Here is a 20,359-nt window from a genome sequence, read left to right as displayed (position 1 = left end):
ATCCCAGTCTGCTTCACCATCAGCAGCAACAGCAGCAGGCGGCGCAACAGCAGCAACAACAGCAGCAGCTCTTGGCCCTCCAAGTGGCGGCCCAGCAGCACCAGCAACACCGGCAGCAGCACCTCCAGCAGCCGCCCGCCTACCCGGGCATGCTCAGCCTCCAGCAGCAGCAGCAGAACCAGCAGCAGCAGCAGCATATCATGCATGGACGAATGGACGCCATGCGCAACCAGGGCTTCCAGCGACCGCCGCCCATGTATTCTGCCCGTGGTCGCGGCCCCATGAATGCCGTAGCCACGCCCGGCGGTGCTGTGCTGCCCGCCCAGCAGCAGCTCCGCAACATGCGACAGCAGCAGCAGCTGGCGGCGGCCCAGCAGAAGGAGCGTCTCCTGCAACAGCAGCAAAAGCAGCAGCTTCTGGTCCCAGAGAATGCCAGTGAGTACCCAGAGAATATCTTCCTTATGTAGAATAATTTATCTAGCGCAGGGTCGAAAAAAATTTGTTACCCCCAAACTAAAAACAAAACAAAAATCGTAGCTCCAGTTATTAATTATTTAAATGGTTCAAAAATTTAATTCTTAACTTTTAAATAGGCAAAGTTATCTATTTGTTTCCCTATTTTGATATTCCGTTATGGAATGCTCGATCAACAATAAAATGAGACTGTCGAGTCTCACCTGTCCCATTAAAGATCTTAAGTGGTTTTTAATTATACATATTTAAGTATTTATTTTTTTGAAAGTGTAGTCGCAAATCCCATTTTATTGAAGGCTTTAGAGAATTTTTGCTTAAAAATAAATATAGATCACCGAAGATTAGCAGCAAAATTTAAAATATAATATGCATAGACTCTGATGATATTATACAAGGTGGTCCGCTTCCGCAACGCGCTTCTTTTTCGGGTCTTATTTCACTCAGTACAACAGCAAACATCGTTCCTCTCTTCCTCATCAAACATGGCGGCAATGCGCTCTCAGTAGTGCTGAGAGTAAAAATAAAACCAGAAAGAGAGTTAGCGGACCACTTTGTAGAATTTCTGTATGGCAGAGACTATCTTTAGAGCAGTCTATTGGTATATTTCAACCTTCTGTGTGAATATTGTAAGTGGTGGTTTTTTTCGGCTAGAAAATAAGCATTATTTACGGTCCCTGAAAATAGCTGATCAATTCGTTTTTTCCTTCTAGCTGGCATCAATGCGGGCCTCAACAACATTGGCTCGCTGCTCAACACCACGGTGGCACCCAATGTCTCCCTCTCGCGCACCAATCTGCCGGCGGACGCTCAGCTCAGTCCGGGCTTTGCCCAGGCACTGATGCAGCAGCAATTGAGTCCCGGACGGAGTACACCCTACAGTCCGCAGCCGAACCAAGGTACTGGTATGGATAGCTAGTCCCTGCAATGGTTGCTCAAACGTGTGTTTCCTCTCCCTTCAGGCTATGCTCCGACGTTCCCACAGCCGGGCCAGCGTCTGTCGCCGCAGCAGCAACAACAGCTCAACCAACAGCAGCAGCAGCAGCAACAGAACAACGCCCAGGCGCAACAGTTGGCCTACCAGCAGCAGCAACAACAGCAACAACAGCAGCAGCAGCAGCAACAGGTGGGCGATGGGGGACGGTCCAGCACACCGTTTGGGTCCAATTCGGGACTGCAGTCGCCGGGAATGCAAAACAGTCCGCAGCAGTGGCCCACTGGAGGAGCAGGGGGAGGACCGGGAGGTCCGCTGCCCTCCGGCAATGCGGGGCGAACGCTGCAGCAGCACAATCCCATGCTCATAGCACAGTTGCAGGTAAGTCCTGAGATCCGATTGCCACTGCCAAAGTCAACAACTAATGCCATTCCATGACGCTGATGCAGGGCGTCAGTCCGTATAATGCGCGTCAATACCAACAGAACCAGAGACGAGGCCTCAACTCTCCCGGCGCCCAGGTCGGGCCTGTGGGCAATGCGGCGGCGGTGGCCCTGCAGCGCCAGAACTCGTTCCAGGGCCAGGGCGGCGGCGGTGCGACGACTCCCGATGGCAGCGGCGGACCTGGTGTCGTCGGATTCGGTGGCCCCCAGTCGCCGTACGGCGGCAATGTGAATGTGTTCCAGCAGCAGCAGCTGCAGCGACTCCAGCGCCAGGGAAGCGTCCCGCAGGCCACGCAGCATCTGCCAGGTAAGAGATCTTCAGATGGAAGAGGAGCTCCACCTGAGGTTGCAGAAGATCAGATCAGAAAAAAGCCAAAGATTAGATATTAGTACACTAGAAATTGAAAAGAAAACTAGTTGGAAAACTACGCGTTTTTCCAATTCCGAGTCTCAATGAAATGTAGAAGAAAAGAACTCTTTGTGGACTAGCTCGGGAGTTCTCCGTTTATAGATCAGTTAGGCGCCCCTTAATCCATATACTAAACATCCACATTTACTTAGACAGCTTCACACACACAACCAGACACACACACAAACACACATACACACTTTAATCTCGATTAGTTTTAATCAAAGCCAACCCAAACCACCGCTTAACCAAAACAGGCTCGCCCCGCTTCGGCTCCTCCCCGGGCACGGCCGCCAACAGCAGCAGCCACAGTCACAGCCACAGCCACCACACTGACAATGCGGCTGCCGGCAATCCCTCCCAGCAGCAGCAGCAGCAGCAACACCAGCAGCAGCAGCAACAACAGCAGCAGCAGCAGCAACAGCAGCAGCAGCTCCTGAACGGACTGAGCATGTCGCCGCATCCACATCCGCATCCGGCCATGATGGGCGTGGGCGGAATGGGCAGTGGCGGAGGCAATGGCATAATTGGCCTTGGCGGAGGTGGCGGAAATGTCAACTATGCCGCCGCAATGGCCGGCTATGGGCAGGCCCAGCAGCCGCAGCCGCAGGCGCAGCAGGCGAATGATTTCTATGGTCGAGCGCAGACCGGTAAGCCCGTGTGCTCTCTCTCTCTCTCTCTCTCTCAATCTCTCACACTCAATCGAATCTCCATTTCGCTGTACAATCACCATGCCTATATGTAAATGTGTGTATATATCTGAGTATATATCGTATAGCTGTATGATCCATTGCCACCCATCGTAAAGCAAATGAAAATTTGGGAACATGAACATCCGCAAAACCGTTCGACACATTCTTGTATATACAAAAAAGAAACCAAAACGAAACACATCAGTATTTGTAATCCAAACCAATCCAATCCACCTTTAACCCAGACATTTGCGTGTACTATCTACCTATCTATCGTGTATAACAACTGTATGATCCACCATTGTATATAACCAACCCAACCAGCCCAACCCTCCGCAAGCCAGGTCGGTTGATCTATATCTGTATATAATAACTAGAGAATAGTCTTAGGCGATGCTCCCTCCTCCCAAGCAAAAGCCATTTGGTGTACTATTAACCCCGTAAAACTATATTAGCGATACGAAAGAGCGTAATCTAAGAGGATGCCCTGCTGTAAATTGAATATCCAGAAGAATATCCATTGGTTGATGCTGTAGGAACTTATGTATACTCTTCCCAACGCCCAACCGCCTTGTATCCCGTACCCTACCCTACCCTGCCCCCCTCCAGTTTTATGTGTGCCCTCCCACTTTTATGTTCCATGTTGTATTCTGTTGTCTGTTTGTGTACTTATTTATGTTTAATTTATGTTTTATGTTTAGAAATGATCCAGAAAAAGTGTGACTAAACTTAGTTTTACTCGTATGTTGTCGGAGCCCCCACCGATCCTTGATCCCTCCGGGACTCCATGGTCACTTATCGCTTCCCCTTTGATTCTTTCAGCTGGAAACGGAGGAGGCGGTGGCGCAGGAGCTGGAGGCAATGCAAATTCCGATTTCGTCAAGCAGGAGCTCCGGGCGGTGGTCAGTGTGAGGCAGCAGGCGGCTGCGGCGGCCACTGGAGGCGCCGGCGGGCCCGGAGTCGTGGCACAGCGCGGCCAGACGCCGCAGAGTCCGCTACAGCAGGGACCAGTGATCGGCGGCGGAGGCGGCGGCATTGTCGGTGGCCCCAATAGTACAAATGCCATGGGCAATGTCACGCCCACGGGCAGTAATGTCGGCAACCCTATGCTCAATACGCCGCCGGATCAAACGCTGGGCTTCAGCTTCGAGACGCGTAAGTGAACCAGGATATACATATGTAGTTGTGGAAATATTTTAAAGCTTGTATTCCCCCACAGCGGACTTCTTCACCAGCAGTGCCACGAGGTGACCCTAAAGTGCCTAAGGCACGACCCAAGGATCAGGAAAAGCAACTTCTCTGGCGCACGCATTTATGGCTCTAAACAAACGACACGTTAGCGAAAAACAAAAGAATAGGAGAAGCAAAAGGCGCCGCATGTAAATCTAATTTAAAATTACTAGCAGCACTATTTAAAAAATATATACATAAATATATTTATTTTATAATACTAGCAAATATTAATTGTAAAGCAAAATGCAAAATGGGAACCTCGTCTAAAAGAAATTGCAAAACCATAAATACCAGACACGCTATAGTTAAATATGTATTTTCAAAACGGAATCGGAAACAGATACAGAAAAAGCTGCAAAAGCTGAACACACAAAAAAGATGATACATGAAATGCATATTTATTACGTTTAAAGATAAAGCTTAGGTATAAGCTAAAGCTATTATTCATATATACAAAAGAGAGAAAACGAGAAGGAAATCCAAGCAGAAGCATAAATAATGAAAGAATGGGCGCGTTCCGAGATGTTGTTAAATGGATATATGTATATTTAAAAAATATTATACAATATGATATGATGTAACGTGTATGGACAGGCGTTGGCTAGGCTCTAGACTCTAGCGACAAGCGACAACAGAATGTATACAATTTGATTGGAGAACCATATACCATATACCACATACCACATACATATAGCACACAAACACACACATGCATACGCAAACGCATACGCATTCGTATGCGTACGTATGGAATTTGTATATTTAAAATTAGTGTTGAATTTTTTTCAGTGTGATAATTTGTTAAATTTTATATACTAAATGTTGCTAATTTGTTGCATGCCAATGCTTTGCTTTACAATATGTTTAACTGTTTCAAACAACTTCAAACAGGACTCCTTTTGACCTACTCTCGATAATCGACTTCTCTTTCTCCGCGACTAGGGAAACAACAAAAACAAATCCCTTTATCTGTATATATTTCACTATATTTGTATAATTTTGCTAAGTTGCGCCGTCTTAAACTCTAATTCGTAGTTTAGTTAATGCTCGTCTAAAATTGTATTTGTAATTATTCTTAAATACTTTTATATCAAAGCGAGAAAGCAAAGCGCGCAAAGCAAGTCGGCGTTGCAATTTCATGTGAAGGCTATATTACAGGTTTTGTTTAAACTAATTTGTAATTTTAACCATTTTTATATTAGCTTGTACGAGTATGCATACACTATATACTATATACTATATATATATATATATATACTAAATACATATATGTAATATGTAATACAATTATATGTATACCTGTGTATGGATATGAGACACAATTTCAAGAAACACTTCTGTGCGCGAAGGCGATTCAAAGGCACAAGCTTCACGTTTTCTATTTGTAATTTTTTATTGATTTTGATTTTGTTTAAATCTATTAAGTCTATTAAGTTGGGTTCAATCGTTATAAATATTATTTAAAAGAAGAAGAAACGAAACAAATGCTATACAAATATTATTGATATAAATTTAGTTTATATTTTTATTAAATTACTGTTTAAACTGCAAAGCCCGAAATAAAAATTCACATATGCAAACATATATTTAAAACAGGTATGTAATTATCTTCTCCGTTTATGTTAATTTCTTCCACTTTGTTGCATCTCTAGTAATCTTTGATTTGACAAATTGTAATACTGAAAAGAAGTGCACCGAAACAACGACAAACAACACGAATAAAACACATGCATACGATACACATACGATATATGTATAGGGACAAAAGGCGATATTAACACTTGGGAAAATAGAAATACCTCTCGTTAAGTTCAAAAAACGTATAATAATTAGAAGTTCGTAAGAGTATTGAGCATACCCGAATAAATCCGCGAATTACATAACGAACTTACTCGATAAATTGTAAATAGATTGCAACCAGTTCAGATTAAAGTATTCACTAATTAAGAGACTAGTTTTTTAGACGCTGCTAGCTAAATTTCAATTGTCACGCGTAAATAGATATATATAATTAGCATAGGTTTGGGTTCTTCTTTAAGAGGCTACATTTAATGAAATTAAATTGAAACACGAAATGGTAATGCAGAAATGGTAATCAATTTAGGGCCAATTTTTGGCCTTCCCTTCAGCTCTCCCTTAGTTTTTGATACTGACAAAACCTCAAACCAGGAAAGAAAAAAAAAAAAGTAAAACAACAAAATATACACAAGTATACTGCATTTAGCATTATATATTATATATATATACACCTAAATATATATAGTTTTAATGCAAGTTATTCACATATACCGGCATATACATATACATATACATAAATATATATTTATATGGGATAAGAGTATAGCAAATTTCACACAGCAACACGAAAAGTACATATAAAGTGCATTAATGAATTTAAGCATTTAATGAAATTAATTAATTTATAAGCCTAACAAAATATATTGAAATAATTCGTATATATTTAAATACAACAAATACAGAATATTTACAAACGGTATAAACATCATGGAGAAAAACAGAAATATCTCTTAAAACTCTAAACGCTATCTAACTCTTTGACATGAAATATTTACGTAAATGAAAAGCGAACTTCATTTTTTTAAAGATACGTATTTTACCTACTTAAGTGCATGTGAAGTTCTATAAAATTCATTAAGTTACAAAGCACTTCTGAGCGTATAAGTTACCCCTAATTAATTGTACATAGGGAACATTCAATCGAATAGTTCATAAGTTATTATTCAACAGTCTCGTACTCGTACCCGCTACACGCACCCTCTGAAACCTTCAGGCAGATCAGATTATATTGGGGTTTGGTTTATTTAAAAAGTATAGAATACTTTAGGACGACGCCTTGATAAAGTATCCATCAGGGATATTCTCGAGATTACGAGAAGGCGTAGCACGCCCAAATAGGGCAGCAAAAAGAGAACAAAATTAATTTTTTTGATTGTGAAAATGTCCTTGATCCTTGATAGGGACTATCAAATCAAGGATGGTCCCCGATTACATTAAGCCATAGCACGCCCAGATTGGTCGAGAAATGGCGGAGAAACCTTAATAATTATAAACGGAGAAAATATCCCTATTCCGAGCTAAGGACTTTTCCAAATCAGGGACAATTTTCCGATCATAGGCAGCCGTCGTACTCCTTGATCGCCCAACTAATAGCCGCGATAACTAATTATGTAAGAAAATATATATTATTGAAAAAATATCCTTCGTCCTTGGTCCTTGATAAGGACTTCATTGGGTCAAGGATTTTCTTACGATCACAGGAAGCCGTCGCACGTCCCGATCGGGCCACTAAAAAGGGTGAAAATGAGATCTATTCATCTGGAGCAAATATCCTTGGTCCTTGGTCCTTGATAAGGACTTCATTAGATCAAGGAAGTTATTCCGAACACAGGAGGCTGTCGCACTCCCAGATCGGGCCACAAATAAGGGAGAAAATGAGATATGTGTCTGGAAAAAATATCCTTGGTCCTTGAAAAGGACTTCATAAAATCAGGGACATTTTGCCGATCACAGGAAGCCATCGCACGCCCAGATCGGACCATAAATAGCGGAGAAAATGAATACTTTTGATCCTTGATATCCTTGGTCCTTGAAAAGGACTTCATGAAATCAGGGACGCTTTACCGATCACAGGAAGCCGTCGCACGCCCAGATTGGGCCATAAATAGCGGAGAAAATTAATATTTTTGATCCTTGATATCCTTGGTCCTTGAAAAGGACTTCATAAAATCAGGGACATTTTGCCGATCACAGGAAGCCGTCGCATGCCCAAATCGGCCCATAAAGAGCGGAGAAAATGAATATTTGTGATCTTGGATGTCCTTGGTCCTTGAAAAGGACTTCATAAAATCAGGGACATTTTGCCGATCACAGGAAGCCATCGCACGCCCAGATCGGACCATAAATAGCGGAGAAAATTAATACTTTTGATCCTTGATATCCTTGGTTCTTGAAAAGGACTTCATGAAATCAGGGACATTTTGCCGATCACAGGAAGCCATCGCACGCCCAGATCGGGCCATAAATAGCGGAGAAAATGAATATTTTTGATCCTTGATATCCTTGGTCCTTGAAAAGGACTTCATAAAATCAGGGACATTTTGCCGATCACAGGAAGCCATCGCACGCCCAGATCGGACCATAAATAGCGGAGAAAATGAATACTTTTGATCCTTGATATCCTTGGTCCTTGAAAAGGACTTCATGAAATCAGGGACGCTTTACCGATCACAGGAAGCCGTCGCACGCCCAGATTGGGCCATAAATAGCGGAGAAAATTAATATTTTTGATCCTTGATATCCTTGGTCCTTGAAAAGGACTTCATAAAATCAGGGACATTTTGCCGATCACAGGAAGCCGTCGCATGCCCAAATCGGCCCATAAAGAGCGGAGAAAATTAATATTTTTGATCCTTGATATCCTTGGTCCTTGAAAAGGACTTCATAAAATCAGGGACATTTTTCCGATTACAGGAAGCCGTCGCACGACCAAATCGGCCCACAAATACCGGAGAAAACGGCCAAAATCTGGCTGGGATACCAGGGGAACAGAAATCAGCAGCAAGCAACTGTAGGAAATGCAAAAAAATCATGTTGCATACTTTTGGGGGACCGCAAATTTGCAGTTACCTTCTGCTGATTTATGTTCGCCTGGTATCCCATCCAGATTTTGGCCGTTTGACGCGAGGTTTTTCCCTTTGTACGGTGGCGCCCCTATCGGTGATTTCTTGAACTACATTTTTAAAGACAGTTATAAGCCAATTTTGTTTTCTCCGTTGTTTGTGGGCCGATTTGGTCGTGCGACGGCTTCCTGTAATCGGAAAAATGTCCCTGATTTTATGAAGTCCTTTTCAAGGACCAAGGACATCCAAGATCAAAAATATTCATTTTCTCCGCTATTTATGGCCCGATCTGGGCGTGCGACGGCTTCCTGTGATCGGCAAAATGTCCCTGATTTCATGAAGTCCTTTTCAAGGACCAAGGATATCAAGGATCAAAAGTATTAATTTTCTCCGCTATTTATGGTCCGATCTGGGCGTGCGATGGCTTCCTGTGATCGGCAAAATGTCCCTGATTTCATGAAGTCCTTTTCAAGGACCAAGGACCAAGGATATTTTCTCCAGACATATATGTCTCATTTTCTCCCTTATTTGTGGCCCGATCTGGGCGTGGCATGGCTTCCTGCTATCGGAATAACATCCTTGATCCTTGGATAAAGACAAACATCCCCAGCCATAAATATTATGTTTTCTCGGCTATTAGTGGGCCGATCTAGTCGAGCGAAGGTTTCTTGTGATCGGAAAAATGTCCCTGGTTCAACGGAGTCCTTATCAAGGATCAAGGATGCTTTGCCCATTCAAAAATATTAAGTTTTCTCCGCCATTTTTTGACCGATCTGGTTATGCCACACCTTCTCGTGATCGCGAGAATATCCCCGATCGTTTGGCATCAAGGACAATAAGGACATTGCCTTTCAAACGTTATCGATCGCTATAGCTGCGCAATTTCTTGACCGATCTGGGCGTGCCACGCCTTCCCGTAGTCGGGGAAACATTCTTGACTTGATAGTCCTTATCAAGGATCAAGGATATTTTCCCCTCAAATATACTTACTTTTCTCCGTCATTTCTTATCCGGCCTAAACTTGACAGACGTTCTCGTAATCGCGAGAATATCCCCGATAGTTTGGCATCAAGGACAATAGGGACATTGTCTTTCAAACGTCATAAATAGCTATAACTGCGCCATTCCTTAAACGATCTGGGCGTTCCATGCCTTCTCGTAATCACGAGAATGTCTCCGATCGGTCCAAGACTTTGGCTTCAAGGACAATAAGGATATTGCCCTTTTAACGTTCTTATCCGATTTGGGCATTTCTGAAATCTCCTGATCATTTGCGATCCCTACATGTCCTGAGCAAGGACTTTGGCTTGGCCCTTTTGGTTTTCCCACAACCGATTTGAATCTGCATAGCGGGTAACTCAAAATCGAGACTGTAGCGAACGTACTTACTCCTTTTTATTGTACAGTCATACTTACTTATGAATTAATTTCTTTTTTATGCAACCTAGTACCATAAAATTTGTACCAAAATCACACACTGATGAATGAGGATTATAACCGAAAGAAGAGATACAAAAGAAATAATGCAACGCCCTGTACCCGTGCATAATGCCTACAAAGATTTGTTAAAAACTTAATATTATAAAAAAATACTATTTACGAAATACAAAATACAAAAGACGCCCTGAACCGCAATGAGTAGTGCCCAAACATAAGGATAACGAAATACAAAACAAATATATAAACTAGCATTTAACAAGTTATAACGAATTCTAAAGCAACAGCCTACAAAAATAGTTGTAAACGAAATAGCAAAACTAGCACAATTTTGTATAAAAAGATTAGAAATTTGTACGAACGCAACATGAACCATAAAAGATCCGAGAGCAATACAACATAGAAAACAAAACAAAAACCAAACAAGTTACAGAAACTCATACGTAAGATTACAGAAATTCATTTGTTTTCATATAATTTATTCATCATTCTGTACAGGAAAAAAGGGAACGAAAAACGTTAGTTGAGGAGGAGGAGCAGAAGGCATTGTTGATTGGCTGTGTTAAAACAAAAAAGGAAACAAGAGTTGAAAGACCGAAAAACGTACGACGAAATAGGCATACGATGAGCCCAAGAACGAAAAAATTAAAAAGTGAGACAAAAACTTTTCAAGTAGCGGTCGAGTTTAGTGAGGTTGGTGGAGGCTGCCGTAGCGTAGTTAGATGCGTTCAGGGAACGCGCGTAGGATCGAAACTGATTATTGATTAGGTTAGAGGCCCGTTAAGGGATGGATAAAGCGCAGTTGGTGGGATGATTAAAGTCGCATGGAGCAAGCAAACTTAAGTTCAAATTGTCACATATGAATTCTCTATTCTTTACCTATTGAAACTTATTTAATATTTAGGAATATGTATTATCCACTCATTCCTTACATACATCTTTGTTGGGTATTGTTTATTGGTTTGAGGGCTGTCCGAAGTCGTGATCCAGGGCGTAGTCTGTGGAGAAAATGAATTGAAAATAGATTATTTTGAAAGATTTTTATATTAAGTTCTAAGCGATAAATAGATTGGCTTGACAGCGGATCGCCCTACCTTGAATAATTTATATTCTTGAAACCTTTTTACAAAATGAAAACCCATCCAAACAGAATATTTACCCCGCATACGAGAAGCCATAATGAATGTTACAAAATGAGAAAAACTAAGTGTTATGTTGTTGTCACCTGTCACTGTTCGTTCACTGTCACTGTCACTGTTTATATGTTTGTCTTTGTCTCTACAAATTGTATGGAATAATTCAGTAAAGTAAACAAAAAAGATGCATATTTTAAGTCTATATATATGTACCTTTTTGCTATGTATTGTATTTTTATGTAACTTACGACTAAGTATGTATGTATGTATGTATGTATATGACATGAGACGCCCTTCACTCACTAACACTTGGATAATATATGAATTTTCACCTTATGTACGAGTAGGAACCAAAGGGAAAGGGAACGGAAAAGAAGGAAATGCTAAATTCCACACTAAATACACACTAATTCAAGAATTAATGATAATTTTATATTTAACATTGTATATGTGTAAATGTAACTTTCGTATAAGAGCAGACATCTTTTGAATCCAAACAATTCTTGGAAAATGAAGAGAAAACGAAACCCAAGGGAAGTTTCAATTGAACTTACATTAAAAAGAATACAAATAAATTAATTTAATTCAACAAAATACATACACAAGTACGAGGGAATATTCACACTCACGGACACACAGATACACACATGCAACACAATAGCAAAATGTTTAAACAATTTAAAAATTAGTGGAGACGAAACGGAACTTCTGTACGCTATGTTTGTACTTAAAAATCGATATATATACATACGTCTATATATATATATACATATATATATAAAGATAATTAAATTTATTAATTAATTATACAACCAACGCAAGCGAACAGCAAAAAACAAACAAACGGCAACAAGAACAACAGACACACGTTCACTTAATGTTTAACAACTGAACAAAACCATTGAAAATGAGAAAATGAAAAAGACTAAATAAAATATTAACGAAATAAGCGTAAAATGTAGCTACCTGTCATTGTTAATTCGATCTCCATACATCCTACATCTTCCCCACTTTGTTGGCCATGTCCACAATCATTCCTAGATTGGTTAGCAAAGTCTTCACTTGGTTGAGTGAATTCGCGGTGAGCAGGGGCTACACCGTGATCACGCCCTTCTTGATGGGTATGTACTCCTCCGCACCGCATTCCTGCTGTGCATTCTGGTGAAGAGAGGAAGAAAATTAATTTATGAAAAAAAAGCTTAGCGATTGCTTCAGTATTGATAATGAAGTCGTTTCATATCATTCAAATTATATCAAAAACGGAATTCACTTACCGATTTGAAGCTGCTACGGGCTGCCGCTGCTGCAGAACAACAACTCCGGCACGCGGCCAACGTACGAATGTGATCGGTGGTACTTTCTTGGGAGCTCCTCCACGCTTAAAAGGTCCTTTGTCCAACGATTGTACAATTGGGCGCGGCAGCTGGAAGGAATCACGAATGCGCCAACGTCCGCGATCGGTGCTTACCGAATTGCTGAGTAATCGGACGTCTGGTGGATCGGGAACTAAAGGAAATAATTGCGAGTCGGTAATATTAAAAATGTTTGCATTCACTCACCCTTTCCGCTTCAGATTCGATAATTGCATCTCAAGCATATGCTTGTCAGTCCAGGCGAGGATAAGCTTGATGCTTGGAACACTTTCGGCCTTGACTTGTGCCAGGCGTTCCTTCTCCTCTTGGTGCGCAGCGCCTGACGACCTGCCAAAAGTCGGGTGCGAGGAATCTTTCTCTTTCTACTGTCGATTGACTTATGAATTATGCTATTTGTTACAATAATCCCAACGAATACAATTATAAACGGATGAACATATATTAGAACTTTTATAGATTTGAATGATGGATAAAAACGGGGTAAAATAAGCAATAGCTAGTGCATAATTTGCGAACTGAACTTAAACGAAACATACTAAAATAAATGATATTTGATTACGTCTAGATACTATTTAGAAGGGGCCACTATTTGAAGCCCGCCTGGCTGGCCTTGTTCACAATCATCTGCAAATTGGCGTGCAGCGTTTTGATCTGATTCAAGGTATTCTCGTCTAGGTTTTCCAGCAGGTTTGATTCGACCTCGCCTGCTTCCAGTTTCTTGGGTCGCAAGCTCAGGATACCATTCCGAATGGGTATGTTTACATTGGCAAACTTTTCCGGCATTCTGTGGATATGGAAAACATGTACTGAATTGCGATTCTGTTTCGAACGTTTCTCTAGTCAGTGCTCACACTTGGGCCACCATCGGACTGCCAAATTTGGAGAGCGCCACCTCGCCCGGCTTAGGGTAGCGCAGGAAGGCCATTGGCGGAGTCGAGGGCGATGAGGTGCGTCCCCTGTGCAGCTTAAGAGGAGTGCGATCGGCACTGAAAGCCTTGGGCCGCGCGGACATCGGAGTGCGCATCTTGCTGCGAGACATCCGATTCGCATTGGTGCTGCTGCTAGGGATAGAGGTCGCCTTGGCCGAGTGGATTACACTCAGCTCCCCGCAGGCCGAGCGACTACGGCGGGCACGACGGGCCCTGGCCGAGTGTAGGGGGCCGGGCGTCCGCATGGCCTTGGCGGATCGCAGCATGGAAGCAGTGGAAACGGCCAGCATGCTGCCGCCGCTGGCTCCCAGGCTACTGTCCTCTGTAAGGTAGCCTAGATACAGTGACCGGCACAGCATGTTGTGTGGTGATGTTATTTGTGCAATGGAATGTGTGATGAAAGGTTAGAAAGCAAATTTAAGTTAGAGAGATCCGCGCACCAGTTAGAATAAAATGCATTAGAACATGAGAATTACGATCTTTATAAACTGACCTTCGTCGTTGCGGCTGCCGCCACTGGCCAGGGCCACTCCTTGGCCGCCCGTGGTGTTGGTGCTTGCCGACATGGACGCTATCATCTGCGTCTGATCGCTGGCCTTGAACTCTCCAAAGCGGTTCAGCTCCCCGAACAAGTGCAGGATCTCGGACATCTTCATGTCACGCAGCTCGGTCTGAATCACCGAAAGCACCGACTTCACCTTGTTGTCCACCTCGCTCAAGTACGCGATTTCCAAATTGTCGATGCTCATCAGACTAGAGTCCATCTTTAATTCGAACAAGCGGACCTTCTCCTCGCGATTGGCCACGTCGCGGTTTCGCTTCGAGTTCTTTGGTATCTTAGTGCGTGGCATCTTTGTGGCTTTTTAAATTATATTAGAAATTATATCAAATCAGTCAGTTTTTACAATAATTTTCACTTTTCTGTGAGCAATGTTTTCGAGTTTTTCCGCCTTTTTTAGCGTCATGTATACGGTGTGACCGACCCTCTGAAATAAACCAAAAATACCGTATCACTTTAAAATATACCGTAAATATACTGACGAGCTCAAGTTCTATTATACATATTCCTCAATTTTGATATTCCATCGAATATTAATAGCTATATAGAACATTTGGCCATGCCCACAGAATTTAATACGATTGATGAATCAATTTTCTACTTGATTGGCCTAATTCAAATAATTGCTTTTATTGGATTTCTGTATAACATTTAAAATAAAATTTAATAAATAGATGAAATTGACAAAATATACCGTCGGTTCAATTTTGACCTAAAAAATACCGAAAACGGTCACACTGGTGCGCCATCAAGGAAAGGAAAGGCGGAACCATTTTTAGCGTCATGTATAAGGTGTGACCGACCCTCAGAAATACCGAAATATACCGTCTTACTTTAAAAATATACCGTAAATATACTGACAAAGTTCGATATTAATTTTAGAAATTGTACAATTGTATAATCGATAACACCATCGATAAGCTGTCGCGATAGTTTTGGCAGGTGGCAGCGCAGATAGACCATTTTTTAACGGTCTGGTTACTATACTGCAGCGATCGCAAATTATTAGAAATTTGAAATATTTTGATTGTTTTAATGGTTTTAAACATTAACAAAGGTGAATTAGGTATAGCCTAACTGTGCATACCCTCAGATGTTGGAATTGCATGTACCATCGCATATATATATTCCCTATTCTCACTTTCAGACGGAACTATGAGCACCGTGCAGCCAAAGGTGGTTCATATTTCAAGATTGAAAAGCGGAGCGCTCCCCAAAAATTACAGCCACAATCCCATTTGGCTGCTGCCTCCCGCTCTAACCCCGGCGCCACCTCAGCACACGCATAAATTGCATTCTGTGGCAGTTTGTTCTGTTTGCCTATCTATCTTGCCACTTGCACTTTGCCTCCAGGACGGACGGTCGCCCCCACTCGCCCCACAATTGCGCACACATTCTAATAAGCCTCGGAGCCTCGTGTGGGGGGTCCCAGTCCCACCCATGTGCGTCTGTGTGAATGGGACACAAATCAAAAGCATTTTTGTCATGCTCGTCCAGCATTTGGGGGGCTTCTGCACGGAACGTGGACAGCAGCACATCCTGTGCGAGGCATGTGAAAATAATACGCACCGCAGGCGCTGCAGTTGATAGTTTTCCATTCTTTCTCTTTCCAGTTGTCTATCCCTCCCCCCCGTTTCTGGTAGCCCTCGAGTACTTATGACAATTGCATAATTTCGAGAGTTTTCCCAATTAAGTTTCCCGGGCAGAAGTTTTAATTGGCTCGTCTCTCTGCTTCGCTTAAAGCCACCGAAATGGTTGTGGAGCGAGAGCCAGAATCGGATGAAATTGGATGAGTGATAAAGGATGATGTCAAACGGCATTCTCAATCAATGCTGCAAGTTTAATATTTCAGCCATTCAGTCAGCAGCAGCGGCAGACTGCAGGACCTGCAACAACACTGAAACTCAATTTGTACGCGGACCAAACGATGCGTTAAGCATATAAAATGCAAAGCGGAAGCGACTTTTACGGATAGATAACAGCACTACTTACAAATGTGCGTCCCATCGCAGCCTGCGTGCCAGCAACTGTTGCATATTGCAGTGCGGGCGAAGCGCTTATTGTCCCGGCTGCTGTTTATGCTGAATGTAAATGGATCCCACCTACATATGGAAGGGGATACGGTGCCAGACAATGTCAGGGGACTCCTACTCGGATAGAGGACGGCGGATTGAGGATAGAGGGGCTTCCCAGCGCTAACGTGTACTTAGTCCTCCCTTAAGCGGTGTCACTGTGTCGCCCGTCAGGTGGAGTAGACAGCGACATCTTTGCGAAGCGCTATCATTGTACAAAGTGCAAAAAGTCAAGGAGTTTTGCAGCTGAGGAATATAAGGACTACAGATGCCCTGCACATCCAGCAGAAATCTATCCTGAGTAAGAATCCCTATCATGGGAACGACGCCTTTGTAAAACACCTCTCTTATGTTCACAAAATGTATTTATACTCGTATACCACCCTAGGCACCCACTAGGCAAAGGTAACAGGTAGAGGCCATAGCGGCCGTTCTGCCACATGGCTAACCACAAGTGTGGCCGGGAGTTGGGACAGCTTGCGGCTCTTAAAAGGACATGGAGACACGACATGCAACGAGCGAGTGAAAATGTTTCACATTTCCCAAATATGGGTGCTATTAACCCATTGGAACTACCCCGAAAGTTGGGCAAGTGGGGGTGGTGTGCCTGAGGCAATCATTATAACTTTATGGCTTTTTAATATAATTCTCGACCCCCTCCACCACCACCTGCCTAGGGGGAAGGAACTACACACTACTACCCTACTACCCTCCGACTTAATGAGCCCCATCGGGCGAAGCTATTGAATTGTGTGCCGCTAGTTGGGCAAACCCAATTAAAATTTCGGCTGGCCCTCTTCGATGCCGATAAAGAAGGAACAGCCGCCTCTGCCACACTCTCGCCTTTCCCACAGGTGTTGCAGGGAGTACGTGTCGCAGGATTCCACTCCGTTCGGGGACACTCAAACTGCAGGCTGCACTCATTCGTGGCTCGCTCGGAAAGTCACTCCGTGCGGGGTAACATTTCGTTTCGTTCGTGCGCCCTGGCGTATGCAACACAGGAAATCACTCAGTGCCATTCCGTTTCGTTCCGTTCCGCTGTGGGTCCTGTAGTGTGCAACACAAGGCAGTCGCTTGTCGCAGGCAGCGGCAGCAGTTGCATTTTTGAACCGGCCAGTCATCCAGCAGGACCAGAGTGGAGCCAGGTAGAGGGACAGGCACATCGTACGCATTCCACATTCGCATTCATTCGACGCATTCGTGAGGGCGGTCCGTGTTCCTAGCCATCGCTTGGAGCACCATCCTCCGTCGGTTAGTTGCTTTCTTTGTTTAGTAGTGCGTGTCTTCAGTGGCTGCCTCTCGCTTCCGCTGCGAGCCGCTTTTCGTAATTGAAACGCGAACGCCGAGAGGCAGCGCCGACATAATTAAATTAAAATTTACCCACACACTCGCCCTCACACACAGAACCTTCCGAGAACCATCGATAGACGAGCCAACTAATCACATTACCAGCCATCAGCCATCGCCGTCAGCAGACAGCAGAAAGCAGCAGGCAGCGACACCGGAGGGCCGCCGCAGTCGACCGCTGAATCGCAGACCCACAAGACATCCGAGTTCCCAGTTTGTGCATTGCATACTTTTTGGCGCGCTCACCAATTCAAATTGGAAAAGTCACCAATACACCACACACATCCGTTGGTGAGTGTGCGGTCGTCGTCGGTTGGCATTTTCGGAAGTCTTCGTCCATTTTTTGCGCCCAGCGAAGCGACAGAATTCATCAACTCTTGTGTCTGGTGAGTGGATAGTGGATATCAAAGACAAAAGAACGGTCTATATAGAAGTAGAAGTGAACACAAGTGGAGTTGGGGGAGCTGCGCTACGGTGCTGAAAAAATGCTGAAGGGAAGCGAAGCTCTTTAAGAAAAGAGAGAACCTCTGTGTTGTCACAAATATTTCAACAAATTTAATGGGGAAAGCACAAGGGAGACAGGTGGAATAGGGGACAGGTCGCAAAGAAATTTCTTTAAAATACAATGATTCCGTTTCATTGAACTACGAGAATGAATTCAGTGCCTAGACATAGACCTAACTGACTACAAACAAACACATATCTCAGTGCGATTATCTTGATTCATATAGAAATTGGTTTCCCTGAGATAAGATAGCACCACGTACGAGTAGAAGAACATTATTGTTGTTGGTTTGCAGAATACGATAAGATACTGGGAGCTTTCGCGAGAGAAAGAGGGGACCGACGCTATAGATACCGCTGTATATATATATACATATCTGTTTGAAGAACGTTCTCTGAAGAGGTGTGATGGCTTTTTCAGCTCTCTGGTTTTTTAACAATCTCTCATTCATGTTTTCCCACTTATATCCGCATTCCCATCCTCGTTTGAGTATTTTCCGTCAGAACTACGTCATAAACATTTCAATTTCCCCTATAAAATGACAATTTCTGGGGCCTTTTGCAGCTCCACTGGAGTGGTTTTCAGTGTTCGAAACTTAATTCTCTGCTGCCATTCCACTTACTGCCGTGGTGGGCTCCACTCTTCGATTGTCCATCAGCATTCACATCCGCATCCTCATAGCATAATTCTGTTTAACAATATCTCCGTTCGGCATGTTAAACCGCATTTAATGTCATTTTCCATTTTCATTCCCATTTCCAGCCTTTTTGGCCATAAATTTCACAAATTGAAAACGATAATGTTGCTGGGCGGACAGCTCTGCAGGAATACAGTAATACAGAAATACAGAAGGAATTAATAGCCCTGCGGCTGCCTTTGTCTTGTCCCATGTTCAATGTTCGGTGCAAGTGCACTGAAATTGTCATTCAGCAAGGAGGGGATCGATGAACCCACACACATAATCATCCCAGGCCTGACACGACCCCGAACATCATCCCATTATCCCTGCCCATCCAAATTCTCATCCCCATCCCCATCCCCATCCCCTCCCCATTTCACATTTCAATCCCCATCTCAATCCCGTTCCAGAATGAGCGCATCTGCGGTTAATGTGCGACAATTGTTCGATTCCGCTGCCTCTGTCTGCCCCTGCAATTTACTGCTATAATTATTATCCTATATTCTTTTTTATTATTTTTTTACTCACGTCCAGCGGCAATTATGATCACGCCATCCATTTTGTTTTACATTCATTGCACCCTTCCAGAGGGTATGATGGTTTTCAGCAAATCTCGGTAAAGTAATGCAGAAAGGAGCATCTGCGAAGCCATCTCTGATCAGATATAGCCTTGTCTGACTGTCCGAAACTATGTGCCTATATCATAAAGTTGTATATCTAAAAGGGTATCAAAACCTTCGGACCCCCACAGATAGGAAAACAGGAAATGTTTTTTCATCCATTTAAAAAACAATTTTGTTAAATGTGTTTCCATTTCCCTTTCTCTGTAATTATTCGTTTGAATTTAATAAATCCCTTTCTTGTTTGTCTTGGAAATTGAATGATTGAACTGAAGCATGTGCATTCCATATTTGCGTATTTGCATTCCGCATTCCCTCACATGCCCTTCCTCCCCCAATCAGATGCTCCCACCCTCAATTGAAATCGAAATCGAAATTACAATCACATTCACATCGCTCACAATTCGCATTTGTCGCGCTTCAATTATAGTGGAAAATATTTGCATTCCAACGCACTGAGCATTCACCATTCCGGCAGGAGAAGGGCAGAGCAGGGCAGGGCAGGGCAGGGCGGGGCAGGGGCTGTTTGCCTACGTGCCGTTCGAAGGATATTCCTTCAGGTACGGGGCCCAACACGGGGCTTTACAATGCATTCCGCACTGGCGTCCGTTGTCCACGTTTAAGCACGACCACGGAATTATAAATGTTTCATTTAATATTTAATTAAATGCGAAGGCTATTTTTTTTGTTGTACAACAAATAATAATTGATGGGATTTTAGATGCGCAATCGCTAGGGATTCTGATATCGAAATAAACCATAGAGAATCCTCATTGTTGGGATGCCCCCATGATGTGGGGATATCATATGTTCATTCTACTCTTGCTGCAGATAATTATGTATATTATTCTGTTAAGCCTTAAAGCTCCTGCCACACACA

The 20,359-nt window shown here is 43.1% G+C and overlaps 3 protein-coding genes across 3 annotated transcripts in view; 2 read left to right on the top strand and 1 right to left on the bottom strand.

The window, feature by feature from the left end:
• The window catches only part of LOC6593855, a 96,617-nt gene extending 91,204 nt beyond the window's left edge, over positions 1-5,413 (top strand). Inside the window, exons 10-16 of the mRNA XM_026987154.1 lie at positions 39-435; positions 1,185-1,370; positions 1,434-1,786; positions 1,855-2,155; positions 2,515-2,907; positions 3,772-4,104; positions 4,169-5,413. Coding sequence (XP_026842955.1) covers positions 39-435; positions 1,185-1,370; positions 1,434-1,786; positions 1,855-2,155; positions 2,515-2,907; positions 3,772-4,104; positions 4,169-4,200 — 1,995 coding nt within the window. The 3' untranslated portion in view covers positions 4,201-5,413. The remainder of the gene's footprint in view (positions 1-38; positions 436-1,184; positions 1,371-1,433; positions 1,787-1,854; positions 2,156-2,514; positions 2,908-3,771; positions 4,105-4,168) is intronic.
• Positions 5,414-11,098: 5,685 nt separating this feature from the next.
• Positions 11,099-20,359, bottom strand: part of LOC6593467 (borealin) — a 43,612-nt gene continuing 34,351 nt past the window's right edge. The window contains exons 2-7 of the mRNA XM_026988049.1: positions 14,191-14,683; positions 13,620-14,031; positions 12,955-13,552; positions 12,670-12,901; positions 12,362-12,553; positions 11,099-11,257 (exon numbers count right to left, since the gene is read on the bottom strand). Of these exons, the coding sequence (XP_026843850.1) occupies positions 13,354-13,552; positions 13,620-14,031; positions 14,191-14,548 (969 nt within the window). The 5' untranslated portion in view covers positions 14,549-14,683 and the 3' untranslated portion in view covers positions 11,099-11,257; positions 12,362-12,553; positions 12,670-12,901; positions 12,955-13,353. The remainder of the gene's footprint in view (positions 11,258-12,361; positions 12,554-12,669; positions 12,902-12,954; positions 13,553-13,619; positions 14,032-14,190; positions 14,684-20,359) is intronic.
• The window catches only part of LOC6593468 (guanine nucleotide-binding protein subunit gamma-e), a 37,231-nt gene continuing 34,396 nt past the window's right edge, over positions 17,525-20,359 (top strand). The window contains exons 1-2 of the mRNA XM_026988050.1: positions 17,525-17,579; positions 17,733-18,061. The gene's annotated coding sequence lies outside the window, so the exon portion shown is untranslated. The remainder of the gene's footprint in view (positions 17,580-17,732; positions 18,062-20,359) is intronic.

This window comes from Drosophila persimilis, unplaced genomic scaffold, assembly GCF_003286085.1.
Source record: "Drosophila persimilis strain 14011-0111.01,24,50 unplaced genomic scaffold, DperRS2 tig00000124-arrow-pilon, whole genome shotgun sequence".
Lineage (NCBI taxonomy): Eukaryota > Metazoa > Arthropoda > Insecta > Diptera > Drosophilidae > Drosophila > Drosophila persimilis.
Note: the sequence above shows the minus strand (reverse complement) of the source record. Positions and strands in the feature narration are given on the sequence as shown.